The 19739-nt window shown below is 39.2% G+C and overlaps 1 protein-coding gene across 5 annotated transcripts in view; it reads left to right on the top strand.

Annotated features, from left to right (window-relative positions):
• The window catches only part of NRPC1 (nuclear RNA polymerase C1), a 63181-nt gene that overhangs the window by 36789 nt on the left and 6653 nt on the right, over window positions 1–19739 (top strand). For all 5 annotated transcript variants that reach the window (XM_089982177.1, XM_089982175.1, XM_089982174.1 and 2 more), the window contains 5 exons: window positions 1068–1166; window positions 1504–1707; window positions 1797–2063; window positions 7133–7280; window positions 7505–7656. In XM_089982177.1, coding sequence (XP_089838303.1) covers window positions 1068–1166; window positions 1504–1707; window positions 1797–2063; window positions 7133–7280; window positions 7505–7656 — 870 coding nt within the window. The remainder of the gene's footprint in view (window positions 1–1067; window positions 1167–1503; window positions 1708–1796; window positions 2064–7132; window positions 7281–7504; window positions 7657–19739) is intronic.

Here is a 19739-nt window from a genome sequence, read left to right as displayed (position 1 = left end):
AATCTATATGCCAAATATTTTTTGCCTTAAAAATTGTTCAAAAAATCACAGGCTTCATTGGCCCTTGTGAACTTGGCCAAATTGGAGCAAATGGATATTTCAACACTATCGACAAGCTTCATTGGCCTTTTTAAACATGGCCAAATTGGAGCAAATAGATATTTCAAATTGTGCATTATATTCAAAGTTCTTTCTCCCCAGGGTTCTTCTTGTCTTCATATTCTTGCCAATTCATTGAAATAGGTGGGGATGCGACAACTAAATATGCCACTTCTTTTTTGGGTGATTCCCTGATCTCTTTGAGATGTAACAAGGAAAAAAAAAGGTTGGAGATGCGACAAGTAAACATGTTGCCTCAGTATATTCTATAAGTTTTAGTGGATCCCTTGTCTCTTTGAGATGTAAGAATCAAAAGAAAGTATTCCTTTTCTCCATTGAAGTTATGTACAAAGCAATGGCCAACTACAACTAAATTAGTATATGTCAGGGTGTGTTCGGATATGGACATGTTCTTGCCTCAACCCTCACAGCTTGTCAAGGAAAGTGCTTGTTGATGGGCTATCACTAGGTTCACGAGGCATACCTTGTTGGAATCATCACATTATCTTATGTTCATCATGGTCGTGACTTGGAGGTTTCTTTCACAGAATCTTTGTTTTCTCAATGATTTCATTTGTAGTCAATGTTATTCAACATTGAGATTGAGGGAAAGTACTAAGGAGTGTACTTGTCAAATATTTGTACTTGTATCATGCTTGGAGGGTAACTAGGTCCTTTTCTTTTCTTATACTTTTAGAATAATTAGGGCTTTTCTCAATTCATTGTTTTGATTTGAAGTAGATGTTTGTAATTTAATTTTGTTTTTAGTTGATGTATATAGTGGAAGAATGAAATGAGCAAAGTGATTTCTTATTTCTTTAAAACCCTAGTTTTGTTTAAGCCCAATATTTTAGAAACTGCGTCTTTATTTTCCCATGCTTATAAATAACAATGGTTTTTTATAGTTTCGATACTTGTATGCTTTATTAGTCAGAAAATTGTAAGAACTTCTATTGGTATTTATGCAGGCCAAAGGATTTGTGGCTAATTCATTCTATACAGGACTAACGGCAACAGAGTTTTTCTTCCATACAATGGGTGGACGTGAGGGCCTTGTTGACACAGCGGTAATATCAATTTGCTTGTCACTTATAAAACCCCCCTTTGTCCATCACTGTTATGATATTGACTAGCCGTGTTTGTCATTGCCTGATTGTGTCACGTTTGACAGCAACAAAGTTTGTGAACTCTATGCTCGTGTTAATTGGTTCTTGCTATGCACTTTTGACTGTTAGAGTTCTTTTGTGTGCAAGAGTGTACCTTTTCCTTTTCTCGTTTTGATTTGTTGAGGAAATTTCTTTGATAGATACTGTCACATATGCAATTAGTACTTTTACATGTCCTTTTCTGTTTCTGTCTATAGAAATGCTTTGCATTAAGTATACTTGATTGTGATTACTGCAGGTTAAAACAGCTGATACAGGGTACATGTCTCGTAGGCTAATGAAATCATTGGAGGACCTCTCAATTCATTATGATGAAACAGTTCGCAATGCTAGTGGTGTTATAGTTCAGCTTCGATATGGCGAAGATAGCATGGATCCATCAAAAATGGAAGGGGATGATGGTGAACCCTTAAACTTGGAGCATTTACTCGTGAAGACTGAGGTCTCTTTACATGAACTCTCTTTGCTTTGGCATAAATGGGAAATGAAATGACGGAAGTGCAAATGCTCAAGTTTTTCTGTTCTATACAGGCTCTCTGCCCTGTTAATTCACAAGAACGTTTATCCCATGATGAAGTACTAAAGATAGTGGATGACAGACTTTCAGAGGCTGATATGACGCTTGAAGGTGGTTGCTCATCTTCCTTTAAGGATATGTTAATGGGTTTCATCAAAAAGCAACTTTCTGATTGGAAGGTGCCTTGGGATGCTCGGAGAAAAGTAGATGGTTATAAAGATCTGAATGATACACTTCTAGTTACTGGAAACAAGGCTGGAATATCTTCCCAGCAGTTGAAGGTATTTCAAATGCTCTCTAGCTGGTCTTAGGTTGTTATCTATTTAGGCCTTGATACTTAGATTGCAATAAGTATATTCATGATATGATCTGCAATAACCTTTAAGATATTATAATGCAGAAATTATTCGGCATACATTATGGATGCGTCATTCTTTTCCTTGGTTTGATGGGTGAACCATGATATAGCTCCTCCATACTTTGTTACCACTGATTTCTTCTGCTAAATTGATGCACCTCTATATTGAAAACCCAAGATTTACATCTTTTGAGATAAAAATAAGGTAGTTATGTGTTAGATTTGTACGATTTAGGGCTGTTTTGCACTTATGACATTTCTATTCCATGTCACATGGGTACATCCACCAATAACCATACTCGTGTCAGCACGACTTGACACTGGTACTGGGAACACATCAGGTAGGGGCCGGTTTGGGTTGCGTCCATCCCAACCCGGACCAACCTGTAAATCACAATTGTAGTTTTTTCTTTTTTAAATTACACTCTGGCCAATTGGATTAAGCCATTTTGGTCCTGCCCTTGACCTCCCTTTTATGACCCTCCTGACTCCTCGGGACTTCCAGCAGCAAAGAGGAGGGTAGAAAGAAAAGAGGTGGTGGCAGTTAGGTAATAACTTTGGTATCTGTAGGTGTCCAGAACAGCCTCAAGAATGAATAGAAGAGAAGAAGGTAGAGGGTTGTTGCAGAAACAATTCCCAATAGGGAGTTCGTGTGAGAGGTTTCCGTATATTGAAAATTAACATACAAGTAACATTACATATTTGCCTACCATGTAACATATTACAAGAAACTAATTACAAGGGGCAATATTGGAAAGAATAAAGAGAAATAAAAAAAAAGCAAACTGAAACGTCACATTATACATATATTGGATCTGGATCCAGAACCCAAATCTAACTAACATTATCTCTCAATAGCGTCCCTCAAGTTATACATGATAATCACCATGGACAACTTGGACTTTAAATACCAAAGCCTTTGCTTTGTCAAACCCTTTGTAAAAAGATATGCTATTTGATTTTTTGAACCAATGAATCTTGCTGTGAGTTCCGCATCTTTAATTTTACCTATGATGAAGTGTTGATCAATCTCTATATGCTTGGTTTTTCCATGATGCACATGATTCAATCGTATCTTGATGACACTAATTGTCACAAAGTATAACTGATTTAGGGATTGTCTCATCTAACAAATTTTTTATCCATGTCCACTATGAAGCAGTTGCTACCATGACATGGTATTCAACCTCAGTACTTAATCGAGCTATGACCCTTTATTTGCGATTTGACCAAGCAAATAACAATAACTTGAAATTGATCTTTTTTTATTCAGGTCTCCTTATATTTATTAAGTTTACAATAGACACATATATTAGGAGATATTACATCTCTACCCCCTTAAGAGATGTAATATCTATTGTTGTATGAAAACTCTGCAAGTTTCACATGCTTATCTCAATCTTCTGCCCAATCTAGCGCCTATACTCTCACCATATCCTCGAGAGTCTGAATCGTACACTCGGTCTGTTCGTCAATTTACGGATGAAAAGTTGTAGTAAACTTCAATCTGGTACTCAAAGCCTTATGCATCTGGCGCCTAAAACGTAACATAAAACCGAGATCTCGATCTGACACGATCAAAAGTGGTACACCGTGTAACTTAACGATCTCATCTATATACAAGTCTGTCAAGCTTTCCAAGGTCTAACTCACCTTGATAGACAGAAAGTGTGCGTTCTTCGTCGGTCGGTCTACTATCTCTCAGATAACATCATGCTGATGACATGTCCTCGTTAATCCTACTATGAAGTTCATAAATATGTCATTTCATTTTCACTCTGGGATGCCCAATGACTGTAATAATTCACCCGGCTTCTGGTGGTCGATCTTAACTTGTTGGCAAGTAAGACAACAAGACACAAAATCTGTCACATCCTGTTTCATTCCATTCCACCAAAAAGTCCTCCGTAAGTCCTTGAACATCTTGGTGCCACCAGGATGAATAAAATACTTTGATTTGATGGCTTCACTCATCAACTCTTTTCTAAGAGCCTTGAGAACCCACATTCTATCCCCGAACATAATAATCCCGTCTTCCTTACGGTGGAACTGTAGATTCAACTTCTTTCGAGCACTCTCACACATCTTCTCGAAGTTCAGATCATCTGACTGTAATGCCTCAGGCCACGCTCTCATCTCTGCACAATGTATGTGTCTGACTTTATCGACAAACAACTGCCACTTGACAAATTCCTCAAGTAAATTTCAACTTCGTCCGATTAAACTAGCAGTTGAAACTGAAGTCTTCCTACTAAGTGCATCTACCACCACATTTGCTTTACCTGGATGGTAAGCGATAGAGAATTCATAATATTTGAGAAATTCTAGCCACCTGCGTTGTCTCAAGTTCAGATTCTTCTGCCCAAATGTATACTATCCAACAACCAGGGCATATGGCGTAGTATTGTTCGTACAAGCCGACAACTCAAGGCGTACAACAACAACAACTGATACAACAACAACCAGTGTTTTAAAACTCGCCGAGTCAACTCGGTGACTCGGCTCGGCCCTCCAGCGAGTCAACCCGACAAGCTTAACTCGGGCTGCGAAAACTCGGCTGCTGACTCGGCCAGACTCGGCTTGACTCGGCCTTACTCGGGCGAGTTCTGGGATGTTTGAAATTTGATTTTTTGGGTATTTCACACACACATATTCACTTTTGTACTGAATAATACATCTTTCCCATGGACTGTCAGGAAAGATCTTTTTGAACAAATAACTGTTATAGTATATAAATCAAACAACAAAGCATTCTAGTCTATAAACCCAATTAACAAAGAATTCTATGCATCTAAAAGCAGGGATTTCTTTCAAGACACCTGGAGATTGGAGAGTTAGGACCTAAGGATTCCTTATATGAATATCACATATTACTTTACATACATGATGATACAACTTCATAAAAAAACTCTGCCTCTATAACTAACATTGCCCCATCACCACCCTTTCGTGGACCACTAGAGGTCCAAGGCAACTTCTAGTTTTCCACTTTATGTTCTTGTAAATGATAGTTTATCTTATACAGTGATACTTTTCCCCAGTCTGTAGCATTTGGTGCAGCTTCTGGGCCATTTTACCAACATCATCTGTCTCTGTTTCTGCCCTTTGTCTAATTGGAATCTTTTTTATTTAAGAGTTGGGCATCATGAATCTAAGGCCTGCAACAATTTCACTTTTCCTAACCTCTAATCTTAGGCATTGAAAATTTTATTCTATCTTCTTTCGAGCTGCTAATAGCTGTTTGAATTCTTTCAAGGTGATGCATGGTGCAGAAAATCTGTCCAACTCCATTATGTGTTCTTTGTTTGTCCAAAATAATGAATCTCTTAACTCGACCTGCCATTCTCTGTATATTGCATGATCCAAGTGACTGCAATCCATAATCACACAGGATACTATCATACCAGTGCCATTGGGATCATGTAGTTCCCAAGGGCTATGAAGGTGTTGGCGTGATGAATCACTCTTGTACTGAATAATACATCTTTCCCATGGACTGACAATTTATATATTGTTTTTCTTTTAAAATCAAAAGTTAACAAAACCCGGTCCGAGTCACCGAGTTGACCCGCCGAGTCACGAGTCAATAAAGAACGAGTCAAGTTCCGAGTCACGGGTTTTAAAACCTTGACAACAACAACAACAAAGACCTCAACAACAGGCACAACAGAGGTCGGATGGGAGAGTGGACACTGCCACAACTACCAACCAGGACTATCAGTCTGACTTGATCGAAAGTATATTTGTAGTCGCTGACCATCTTGCTCGTGTTATGTTTGATTCAGGTTTACCCATTCGTTTATTTCATCTTCTTTTGCGGATTTGCTCGACCTCGTTCCATCTAGCTTAGAAAAGGCTTTCGATGTGATGTCTCTTATGGGTGTGTGTACTCGTTGTTGAAAGTATCTTTCTGCAGTTCGAGTGGTCATTGAGGGACATGAGTTGTCTGCCGACCTGGTCATACTAGACTTGACTTTTTATGATGTCATTTTGGGTATGGACTGGATGTCCTGGCATAATGCTACCCTTTAGTTCCGGCGAGAGGGAGAAAAAGACGAGGGGGGGGGGGGGAGGCATGAGGGTTGGTGTTCGAGCAGGGAAGAGTCCAAAGAGGGGAGGGACTCGGGTCACTTCAGCGTGAAATAGGCGAGGGTCAGGGTCCTCGCTGTTTTACAAAAGGAAAACCTCCCTGTGGGGGGTTTAAATAGAACACGCAGGGGGCGGGGGGCAACGGGGTGGACCCGGATCCAACCTGGATCCAAAACACATTTTTTTTCTTTAAAAAGTTCGAGTCTTACAAGAGATGGAAGAGCGGAAGTGCAAAGCAAATTAGGAACTGCATTACTTTAAGGCTCTCACACGACTCACCGGGGTCTACCCCTTTTACACTCTCTTCTACGACAAAAATGGCATTACACTATTAACAATCTATATAAAGGACGACAATCTCAAATAAGACTTTTGTCCTTGTAAAAAATAATAATGACGACTATTCTGAGCTGACAACAAAGGCTTTTCTATGCTAAGTATTTGGGGATTCATCAGTTCATGTGTGTGTGTAGGCAAATGCTTCACTCTTTAGTCTCAAGTTGCTTTGATGGTCTGCACACCCGTGCCTATCCGAGCAAAACATAGAATTTTTTGCCTACTCTGATAGTCCAGTTCATGACCTTTCATTGATATATAAACACTGGTGCTGCTTTTTTGTTCTACCCAAGCGAAAATAAATATATAAACACCATCCATCTATATAGGTTGTATTTGTAGTTCTGTTCTTTTACCTATTAAACACTACAATATAGCCTATATATATTAAATTCCCTCACTGTAATCTCCTATTGACTGATTATTTTTTGCTTCTTTTTTATGTTGGGCTTACTTCATAACAAATTGCCATGTTTTGCACTTCTGTTTTCCTTCTCAGTTCAGCTTCTTCCAGATGAATTATATACTGGGTAGTGCAATTATTTATGTTGTCTTTTGCTTGTGCAGTATTTTTTGGAGACTGGTATACGTCGTTACCATTCAAAAAGAGTTGAAGCTGCAGCTGCTGTTGGAGCCATTGGTGCTCAAAGTATTGGAGAACCTGGGACCCAAATGACACTGAAAACTTTCCACTTTGCTGGAGTTGCAAGTATGAGTATCCTTTTTGGCAACATTCATCTGGAGCATATATCTTGTAACATTAAGCTGTTAGCATATTTCTTTTACTGTTAGCACCACTGTGTAGCCTTTTCTTTTTCCCATCCGTTACTATAGTGTTATTTGCTGTAGTTAATTGTCAGAATACAGTTGGTTTGCTAAACGCTATGTTTTGTGGTATGTGCTACTAGGTCTATTTGAACATCCTTAACCATATATTAGATGTGACTCTTGGTGTTCCCCGCATCAAGGAAATAATAAATGCATCAAAAAATATCAGTACACCCATAATCACCGCCATTCTTAGCTCCGAAGAAGATATAAATGCGGCACATATAGTGAAAAACCGCATTGAAAGTACTCTTCTTGGGCAGGTATTTGTTTGTTAGGTGCTTTTGTACAGTTTGTTTCACTTGTCAACAATAATGGTGGCATGGACACAACCTGAGCTTGTTGGAACATCATGTGTTGGATCTTTGGTCATGCTTACTCTTTTTCTTATTTTAAGATTCTTATCTATGTTAATTTACTGTGTTACTGATGTTTATCCTTATTGATGGATAATATGCATGAATTTTATGGAAACGATAAATTGCTGAGTTCTGGTTTATATGTAACGTGTTTCTTGTTTTCTTTTCATAATCAAATTGGGCATTTTTGGACCGTTGCTTCAAGCATCATCTCATGTTAATGCATATGATAAACTTGCTGTAGTTGATTTTACATGATAATTATGTGATTTAAATTGTAGTTCTGGATGAATACATAATAAGTCTACTAAAAGTTAGTTTCAATCCTGTTAAACAAGTTTTCACCTATGTCACATGGGTGCGGGTGCGGTGCAATTTCAAAAATTTTGGACACGGAGACTCGGCTATATATATATTTTAAATATATATATATATAATTCTATCTATAACAATAAATTAATAATAAGATTATAAATTTTAAAGCAAAAATAAAAAAGTAACTATTAACAACACAAACTTACCAAAATATAACACATAAAGAAGCTTGTGAGTGTGATAAACAACAAAACCTATCATAAATCTGCCTCATCGTCTGAATTAGAGGAAAGAACAGGATCAATGTAGTCTATGTTGAAAGTATGCAAACCATGTTCTCCCTCCAAGTCAAAATCTTCTAGATTTACATCCCAATACTTGGATGATCCACAATTGCATAAAAAAATGACTTAGTATCTAACTTCAAACTTTAAATACAAATATTTAAATACGAACTTTGAATACAAAAGAAAAAAAATACCTATACTCATCTTTGGTGTGACAATAAATTAATCTAGATTAGAGTGAACATAAACCAAATTCTCTGATCTTTTACTAGTGAGTTTGTTTCTTTTAATGTTGTGAATTTGAGCATATGTACTCCAATTTCTTTCACAATACGATGATGTAGCAGGTTGGGATAACAACTTCGTTGCAAGACGTTGCAAATTTGGTGTCTCTGATCCATATGTTGCCCATCAATTAATGGGATCTTCCTCGTCCCTTGCCACGAGTGCTGCTAAAGAATCAAATCTCCCATAAGCACAACACCTGTTGTCAACCATTTTTTTGCATAATATTTTGGATTGAGAGAGTGCCATGTAATGCAAAAGTGTATTGCTTTTATCCCATCTTCTCACTAAAACTGAATGTATATGATTGTAAAATTCTGCATCATAAGTGCAACATCTTTCTTCTCATGTTTAAAAATGATACTTTGAACTTTTTCAATCATATGGTCCCACATTTCATAAATTCTATGAAGCATGAGTACCTCTCTGTCAATTTCTCTCAACATTTCCCAAATAGGCTCTGAAAATTCAACAAAATATATGATTTTATCCCACAAAAAATCACCATAGATGCATTTTTTGATAGCTTCAGCCTTAACATCATCTTCAGTACGATAAAAATCTCAATCTTGATCAGCCACCATCATCATCAATGCATTCTTGAGTTACTTAATTCTTTTCATTATAACAATAAGAGAAGCAAAACGAGTTTCAGCAACTTTCAGTGACTTGAGATCAGAATGCCTATTAAATATAGAAAGGGTATGATGATGGTTTATAAGAAAATTTCTAATATTTTGAACATCATGCTCTATTTCCTCAATCCTTAAACACATTTCGGATTGCATATACTCTTAAGTGCCAAATTTAAACTGTGTGCTGCACAAGAAGTCCAAAAAATATGTGAATATGTATCTTCACTTGCCAAATTCATTCTTGCACGACTGCAAACTGAAGCATTGTCAGTAATGATTTGCACCACACTTCACCCATTTCTTTTATCACTTCGACAAATAATCTCTTTAAATATTCAACATCTTTATACTCTCCAGATGGGTCAACAGTCTTCAAAAAAATTGACTCATTAAGTGAGTAAGCAATGCAGTTTATCAGTGGTCGCCTTTGTATATCAGTCCACCCCAGAGTTACCGGAAGCGCCCCTATAGAAGGAGAAGCGCGCTTCCCCGATACGCGCTTCTGAAGCGCGAAACGTCGCGCTTCCGAAACACGTGGGGAAGCGCACATTTCAAATGGGAAGCGCGTACCCCTTTAAAGGGGTACGCGTCCCCCTTTAAAGGGAAGTGTGTCCCCCTTTAAAGGGGTACGCGTCCCCCTTTAAAGGGAGACGCGCTTCCCTTTAAAGGGGTATGTGTGTCCCTTTAATGGGGGACGCGTACCCCTTTAAAAGGGGACACTTTCAAGGTTATGACTAGTTTGCCCTTAAATATATTTTTTTTACACGTGTGCTTTAAAAATCAACACGTGAATATGCCCTTTAACTAAGGGTAAAATCGACATTTTACAAAACCCGTGAAAAAAAAACCCTGAGGGCTTAGGTTATTTTTTTTCACGCATCCGAGTCCCTCTCTCTCTCTCTCTCTCGAGTTTTCGGCGAGTTTCGAGTTTCAGCGACCTCCTCCCTACTTATGGCGATGAATCCATTCAGGTACGCTCACTTCTCTTCTCTCACTCTATTTCTTCTTTCTCCTCTCTCTCACACTCTCTCACTCTCTCTGCTGGGTCCTCCGTGAAAAGGGGTCAGCATGGGTTTTCTATCAGACTTGCCGATGTGTTCCCCTTCATTCATGCTGACCCCAGACTGGCTTTTTGGGAAGCTCATTCCGACCTTGCTGGTATGCCAACAGCTAATCGGTCAGGTGGGATTGAGTTCCCACCTTGCTCTGCTGGCCTGCCAACAGTAATCAGTTAGGTGGGATTGAGTTCCCACCTTGCTAATGGCCCTGCTGGCCTGCCAGCAGTAATGAAACTTCAGCACATTTATGGCTGGTATTAGAGTATTGTGTTGGTGGAGATCTTATGATCCTGCTAAGACAGGTAGTTCTCTTCTCCTATTCCTATTTTCACCACAGAATTCCACAGAATTAAATATTCCATTAGCAAAGTTTTTTTATTATACTTCCTAGGTCCACGTCGTGCTTCATATTTTTTGCTCATGACCTTTTAATGGTCATTTTTTTTGTTGGAATAGGTAACAAGACACACAGACATGATTTATATTGCTCCTCATATTGGACAAGAAAATCATGCCATTTTAGTTAATTTTTATTGCTGACATTCTCAGAAGATTCCCCCCCTCTCTCTCTTGTCCTTTTTATTTCATGTAACTGATAACAAGAATATTTAATGTAGTTTTACATTTTGTAGTGGAAATTATATAGTTAATCTTGACTCCAATTTTGGCCAAGTGAAACTCGGTGTGGCAGCCAGACAATAATATTGTACTGCATTGTGAATATTAATTTTGACCAAATGCATAAAATGTTTATATCCCCTATATATGGCCATATCCATGTGACATTGAGATAAATGTAATCTCATTGTCTCAGCAGTTTGTGGAAACAGGAGCTATTTAAATTTTGAAACACATGCCACAGGGTAACTTATTTGGTTTTAAATGTAAAGGCCTGTCAACAAGAATTTGATTTCATAATTTAAATGGTTGAGAGTGTCAAAGATAATACCTATTTATGTAATTCATACTTAATAGTGTTACAAGTTGATGGGCCTTGGTTAAGCTGTCTATAGTTCAAACTTGGGACCAAGTCTTTTTTTAAACCACGTTTACCAAAACCCATCTTCTTCATTCATCCCTCTAGAATTTTCTAAGCATCAATAGCAGAAAGGTTAATCAAAACCATTTTCTAAGCCCCATTTTTTTCATTTTTTTCGCTTCTCTCTCGCTTCCGGTTCGCTTCCTAGGTCGCTTCCGGTTCGCTTCCTAGGTCGCTTCCGAGACGGTTCGTAATTTTCTTCTAAGTGGTCCCACGCTTCCCCGCTTCCTAAAATTTTGAAAGTGCCTCGCTTCCCGCTCCCGCTTCCCGTATCGCTTCCCGCTCCCGCTTCCTTGATTGGTTACTCTGGTCCACTCATCAGAAACAATAGACACTCTATGTCATTTCCATGCAATATTTTGGGTCTCTAACAAGTCTTCAATTCTATTTTTTCCTTTGCAAGAACGACTATTCTTAGTGCACATAACCACTCAAATTATAATTAGCCAAAGATGTAATCATATCTTTCCAGTATGGGCTTCTAGTTACATTAAGAGGAATTGAGTTTGAGTAAAAGAATCGACCAATCTTTTTATCAATTTCTGCTCTTGCCTTGTATTGTTTTATTGCTTTCCATCTTTCTTTTCTTCAAAAGCTCTTGTACATCACTAGCAATAGGAAAAGGCAGATTAATCGAATCGCTTCTCATCTCTGCAATTTTCTTCTTTTCAGCTTCTTCTTGTTCTTTCTTTAATTGCTTTAACAAGCTTTGTCAACCCCAGAACATGCCCTTATTCCTTGACCACGAATATGCAAAAGATGTGCTTTCACACGCATATAAGAACACGTGAAAACAGTCTTACATAGATTACAATGAAACTGCACATTCCCACCACCACCACTAACTTTTATCCCTTTTGTCACAAGCATCCAAAGTGGTTGAAAAACTTCTAATTCAGGGTTAGAACTTGAACCAACTGTATTGACACTGCCACTAGAACTCGTCATTATATCTGAAAAGTGAAAACTTAAAAGAAAATACGTAAATAAAGCTTATAAACACTTCAAAAAAGTAGTAACAGGAGCTCCACCCCTCTCACTGTGTGCTTGACAGAAAATAACATAGGTGCCCCTTGTCAAAAAACTACTTGTGGTTGCAGTGAGCAACACGTGCCACAACCGCTGCTGCTCTGTGCCCGCAACTGTGTGCATCAAGAGGCGCACACAAGTGCATACTGCAGTGTGGCCTGCCAAACCGCATGTTCAAGCCCTCTGGCAAGATGCACAAGGAACCTTGTAGTTGAGCTGTTAACACCGAGTAGGGACACGATTCCGCTGCGGCAAAGGGAAAGCAAACATAGAGACCCAAAAGGCATCAGCCATGCAAACAAACATGTGCAAGCCCTTTGGCAAGATGCACAAGGAACCTTACAGTTGAGCTGTTAACACCGAGTAGGGACACGATTCTGCTGCGACAAAGGGAAAGCAAACACAGATCTGAGGCAGGGGAGCTCCCTGTCGGAAAACAGATCTGAGGCAAGGGAGCCCCCTACCGAAAAATAAACTGAGGCAGCGGCCTTCGCCCCCTGCCAGAAAATACGAACGAGGCAGGGGGTAGAGCCCCCTACCGGAACACATATCCGACACAAGGGCCTCCGCCCCCTGTCGGAAAATAGATTTGCGGCAGGGGAGCCCTCTATCGGAAAATAAACTATGGTAGGGGCCTTCGCCCCCTGCCGAAAAACACGAACGAGGCAGGGGGCTCCGCCCCTTGCAGAAAAATAAACTGACGCAAGTGGCAGAGCCCCCTACCGGAACACATATCCGACGCAGGGGGCAACCCCTTGCCGGAAAATAGATCTGAGGCAAGGGAGCCCCTTGTCAGAAAATAAATTATGGCAGGGGCCTCCGCCCCCTGTCGGAAAACAAGAACGAGGCAGGGGGCAGAGCCCCCTATTGGAACACAGATCCGATGCAGGGGGCAGCCCCCCTGTCGAAAAACATGAACGAGGCAGGGTGAGCCCCCTGCCGGACGAAGAGGAAGAAGAACGGAAGAGGGAGGAGGGCATACCTGAGACTGAGAGGACCGGTGGCTGGGGGAGAGGGTGGCTGGTGACCAGGGTCTGGGTCACCGACAAGACTGAAGGGGATGAGGACTGTCGGACGACTGATAGAGAGGGAAAGATCGACAGGGAGGGGTTTGTCGTAAGCCCCTCTTTAGGGTTCGGCCCTGACGCCGATAACATTTTGGATCTGGGTTGGGTTCGGATCCAGACCCGACCCGAGTCCAAAATAAATTTCAAATATGGACCTTTATAGACTCGGTCAAAGTTTACTGAGTCTATAAAGTGGACGGACTCGGACCAGGTGTGTTGATCGAGTCCGACACTTGTTGACCGAGTCTGCCCTGTGTTCGAAGCCGCACCTGTGTCCGCACCCGTGTCAGGGCGTGTCGATGCGGGTGCGTCGACCCCCTAGCCAAGTGCGTGTGACATAGGTTTCCACATATAATCTATTTAATTACAAACTTAAAGAGATAACTTTATTAATGGTTCTAGTCAAATATCACTTAGCTTAAGGGTTAGGAAACAATAATAGACAAGGAAAAACTATTAGAAAATCACCATAGTTTTCAGATCATTAAATAAATAATTTTCCTTTTTATGAGTTGGAAAGTACAATTTTGATAGTGTTGTATGTATCGTATCGTACAATACATATCATTACTTTTGGGAAATACGATATGATACACACTCATACTCGTATCAAGTGTGTATCATACTTGTAATTGAGTGTATCGTACGATACACGATGTAGCGTACGATACAGGTGTGGCGTACTTAAAAATGACTCCAAACCTTTTAAGTTTTGAGTTTTAAAGGCTTCTTGGACGTCTCCATTTATTTGTAGGTTGTTTGAAGGGAACCCACACACCCTAGGGGTTGTGAGATCAATTTGGGGCTGATTCATGCGCAAAAGAGAGGGCTTTTGCGATTTTTTTCAAGAGTGCATTTTCACCATCCGCTTAAAGTAGTTTAAGGTAAAAAATCTCAATTCTTTGCTTCTTATTTAGTTGTTTTTTTTGAAAGATAGCATCAAAGGATCCGACATTGCAATGGTGCACTCAAGTAATTAGTGAAAACTAATTAAAATTCAGGTGCAACTATTGCAAAAATTCTTTTGCAGGTGGCTTTTCTCAGTTGAAGCATCATTTCGCCGGGACACATCATAATATGCATGCATTGTCGGATGTCGTGAAATGGCAATGCCATCAATTACTTGATGATATGTGAGGAAAATAACAAGAAAGAGAGATGAATGAGGCAAAAATGGGATATCCGGAGCTTTGAGAGGATGTGGTTTACAAAGATAAGCTCCCTAATTCTGATCCTATAACCCCTAGCATAGGATTAAAAATAGAAAGTTTTGTTGCGAAGGGGAAAAGTGTTGATGGTACCAGTAGTAGTGTTGCCGCGAGCACATAAAGAAGGGAACGAAGAGAAAGAAGAGGAGGATGAAGTTCTTCGAGAGGAGGTAGAACTAACTTCTCTATTACGAGCTTTTTCCCTCCTAGGAATACCCCTGGGGCGCAACTTGATATTCGTACGGCTATGACTCCTCAACATTTAGTCGAACAGGCGAATGTCGCGGTTGGAAGATGGTTGTATGATGCCTATATTCCTTTCAATGCAGCAAATTTTTTTATTTTCAGGTCATGGTAGATGCCATAATCAATATCGTGTCTTGATACAAGATGCCTTCGTATCATGCTTTGAGGGAAAAAGGTTTAGATACTAATGTGAAATAAGTGAATGCATATTGTAATGAGATTAGGCAGTTGTAATGAAATATGATTCCAAGGGCTTACAAGAACATAAACACAAAGTGCACAATTCCTCTAAGGGACAATACAAAGAGCCAACATAGGCAATACAAACAACCACTATGGGTAATACAATGCACTAAGGCACAAGAGCAAGAATAAAAATAAATAACATTTTATTCATAATACACTCATAAAAGGAGTTATAATACTTTAGAAGAGCATTAACATACAAGAGGGGGATTACCCTTTATATAGACAAAGAGGAGCTCAAGAGCCCTTGGGATCACCCCCATTGGCTATAAATATAGTCGTTAGGGAGGTCCAAACAACTCTATGAGCTAAGGACTTAAATGCTCTTAGCTGAAGGTCAAAAAGAAAGAAAAAAAGAAAGAAAGAAAGAACTAAAGTGCCCCTAACAGGCATAGCCTATTACATATATACAACAACAACAACAACAACTACGCCTTCATCCCAAAACAATTGGGGTCAGCGATATGAACCAAAAAAGAAATTCATTTTGGGTCTTCCACATGAATCCTTTTCCTCCAATCATTTCTATCCAACGCCATGTCCTCGGTGAGGTTCAAAGCATTCATATCCTTTCCTATCATCTCCATCCAAGTCTTCCTAGGCCTACCCCGACCTCTTTTAACTAATATATTTTCCCATTTCTCCAACCTTCTAACTGGAGCATCATTAGGCCTTCGCCGAATATGTCCAAACCACCGTAAACGATTCTCTCGCATCTTATTTTCAATGGGTGCAACACCTACCTTCTTACGTATCTCTTCGTTCCGAATCTTATCTTTTATTGTATTTCCACACATCCATCTAAGCATCCGCATCTCAGCTACACTCATTTTTTGAATATGATGTCTCTTGGCAGCCCAACATTCCGTACCATATAGTAAAGCGGGTCTAATAGTCGTCCTATAAAACTTTCCCTTCAACCGCAATGGCATTCTACGATCGCACAGCACTCCAGTAGCACTTTTCCATTTCATCCACCCAACCTTTATCCTATGATTTACATCTCCATCAATTTCTCCATACTTTTGAATGATGGATCCCAAATATTTGAAATAATCATTCACCGGTATATCTTGCTCACCAAGCTTCACTACACTCTCATCACTACTTCGTTGCTTACTAAACCGACATTCCATATATTCAGTCTTACTCTTACTCAACTTAAAACCTCTAGCTTCCAATGTCTGTCTCCATAATTCTAACTTAGCATTAACCCTAGCTCTAGACTCATCAATCAAAACAATATCATCAGCAAACAACATACACCACGGTACATTTTCTTGAATTGATCTCGTAAGCTCATCCATCACTATCGCAAATAGGAAAGGGCTTAAAGCAGATCCTTGATGTAACCCAACCGTTATCGGAAAATTGGTTGTCACCCCTCCACAAGTGCGGACATTGGTTACTACTCCTTCATACATATCTTTAATTATACTAATGTACTTGAGAGAAACACCTTTCTTCATCATTGTCCACCAGAGAACGTCCCTAGGTACTCTATCGTATGCCTTCTCTAAATCAATAAAAACCATATGCAAATCTTTGTTCCTCTCTCTATATCTTTCAATAAGTTGTCTAAGAAGATGTATAGCTTCCATAGTTGATCTTCCAGGCATAAAACCAAATTGATTCTCCGATATCATGACAGCCTATTACATATATAAAAAGACAAAAATACCCTTAATGGGTATTTACCTTATTACAATAATATATATATAGAGAGAGAGAGGGAGAATTTTGCATTTTTAAACATAAATCGAAGACCTTTTTGCATTTTTAAACATTTTACAATATGGCTAAAAATAAATTTCAAAATAATATTTTCATTTTTCGCACCTACCTAGAGGGAGAATTTTTGTCAAAAGATTTTAAAGATTAGCTCAATTTACATGGCATCACACATTAAAGATCTTGCCTTCACACATCACAACAAAATAGTTTGGCCGAATGAAAACACAAGCACATTATGAAAACTATTAGGACCTTATTGATAACAAACCAAATACCAATAGAATTTTGGGCTGAAGTTGCCCTAACTGCTACCTATCTCATTAATCGAATGTCATCTTCTTCTTTGAAAAATATAACCCCAATTGAAAAACTTGTTCAATTATCTCTTGATTGCTCTAGATTAAATTTTTTTTGATGCAAATGTTTTGTCTTCACTAATAAGAATATCTCTCCCTGTGCCATTCCTTTGCTTTCTTAGGTTATGCAGATAACCAAAAAGGTTATAGGTGTTTTGATATTAAAAATAGAAAATTGTATATATCAAGAAATGTATCTTTTTTTGGAAAAAGTTTTTTTTTTTAAAAGGCCAAGTAAACGAATATTTCTTTTTGATAGATTTGACTTCGAAGTCTCATAGTTGTGACTATGATGATGGCCAAGATATTATAGATACATAACAAAATGTAATTAATGAAGAGAAAACTCATAGGGACACCAATTGTTTACAATACTTCAGATGTAGCGAATCCAATCTTCCTTGTGCACTGAAAAAATATTTAAAAGTACAAAACAGAAGGTCATCTAGAGTCTCTAAACCTCTTGAAAAATTTTCTCACATATAAGGCATTCATTGCATTAACACACTCGTATATAGAACCTTTATTTTATACTCAAGCCAAATACCTTATTGAATGGGTAGAAGTCATAAGGGCATAATTAAAAGCCTTAGACAAAGCTAACACTTAACTATTCAAGATATTCTATAAAGAAGAAAACCTGGAGGTTGTAGGTGGGTTTATAAGATTAAAACAAAGTGTGATGGAACTCTTGAAAGATATAATGTCAGATTAGTGGCCAATGAGTATTCCCAAGAGGATGACATAGATTACGAAGAAACTTTTGCTCCAGTTGTTAGGATGACCACAATTAGTTTTTCTAGCGGAATTTGATGAGTACAAGCCTGACATGATCAATGTTGTTGTTGACACCTTGAGTTGGAAGGCGAAACTTGCAACATTGCTCACTTGGGACAATAATGCTAGCCAACTAACAAGCGATTTTCTTGACCAGGTTCGAGAAGCTTTGAGGAACGATCCAATGGTCCAACAGTCGATGGTGTTGATAAAAGAAGGAAAGGCGTGGAGATTTTGGTTGGAAGACGATTTGCTCTGCTACACTGGAGATTGTTTGTATATTCTGTAGTTGGATCATGGACGGGTCACCCAGGGCAATAGAGGACTTTGGCATTGTTGTTATGTGCGTTCTATTGGCCGCAGATGCACGACGATGTTGATGCTTATGTGTAGACTTGCTTGATTTGTCGGCAAGACAAGCTTGTAAACTAGAGACCTGAAGGATTATTGGAGCCTCTACTAGTGGACTTCATCGTGAGCTTGCCACTCAAGGTTGCAGTTCAATCTACGTGGTTGTGGATAGGTTTTCAAATTATGCTATCTTCGTCTCTACCTCTGCCACCTGCTCAGCTACCAATACCACAAAGTTGTTCGTGCAAAATGTGATAAAGTATTAGAGAATCCCGGAGAGCGTCATCAGCGACTGTGACTCCCGCTTCACTGGCAAATTTTTTAAAGAAGTATTTCGCTTGATGGGGACAAACTTGCATTTCAACACAAGTTTTCACCTTCAAACCGATGTGCAAATAGAGAGGATCAATGACATGCTAGAGGAATATCTGTGGCATTAGGCATTTTGTTAGTGCCAATCAAAGAGATTGTGATGATTTAATTGATGTTGCTCAATTCTGCTGCAACCTCTAAAAGAGTTAGTCATCCAATTATAGTCCATTTGAAGTTGCAACAGGACAACAACCATAAACTCCACACTCTCTTGCCGCGTGAGAACGTGACAAAGCGCCTTCTGCATACCGGTTTGTTAGGAACCGACATGATCAGACAGAGTTGGCAAAGCCGTATATCAATAAGGCGACCAAGCACATGAAAAAATAGGCGGATGAAATGCGTCGGCCAACAGAATTTTGTGTCAGAGATAAGGTGTTGGTGAAGTTCTCCCCTGGCAGCACAACTATCTTTCGGGGCCACCTTCGAGGCCTCATTCGTAAGTATGATGGCCTCCTTCATCATCATCAAGCTCGTTAGGAACTTGACGTACAGGCTGGACTTACCATCGAATTTTCAAGTGCGTTTGGGCTTCCATATGTATAACATGAAGCTGTTCCATGAAGATGAAGGAGACCCTCAACATGCTCTCATTCCGCAGCGTATGCTGTCAACAATCAACATTTCAGGCAAAGGATAAAAAATCATCCTTAACCACTCCAACAACTACCTCAACGAAATTAAGAAGTACTTGGTGCAGTGGAAAGGTCTACCAGAACGTGAAGCCACCTGGGAAAAAGCTACCAACATGTTTCAGCATGGTCAACTTGTGGAGGACTAACATGAACAATTGGCATCGAGGACGATGCCAACTTAGGCAGGGGAGCATGTTTCGAACCACTATGTTTTCATGTTTTTATTTCTGGTATATATACCTTTTTGGCACTCTTCTGTGCTTGTATATGGCTTTTTGGCTTAATAGCGCCATGTTTCGGGCCCCTCTTTATGTACTTTGCTTAAAGTTGCTATAAAGAAGTTTTAT

This window comes from Nuphar pumila, chromosome 12 (assembly GCF_984573655.1).
Source record: "Nuphar pumila chromosome 12, dmNupPumi1.hap1.1, whole genome shotgun sequence".
In the NCBI taxonomy this organism is placed as follows: Eukaryota; Viridiplantae; Streptophyta; class Magnoliopsida; order Nymphaeales; family Nymphaeaceae; genus Nuphar; species Nuphar pumila.
This window is presented reverse-complemented; position numbering and strand designations above follow the sequence as displayed.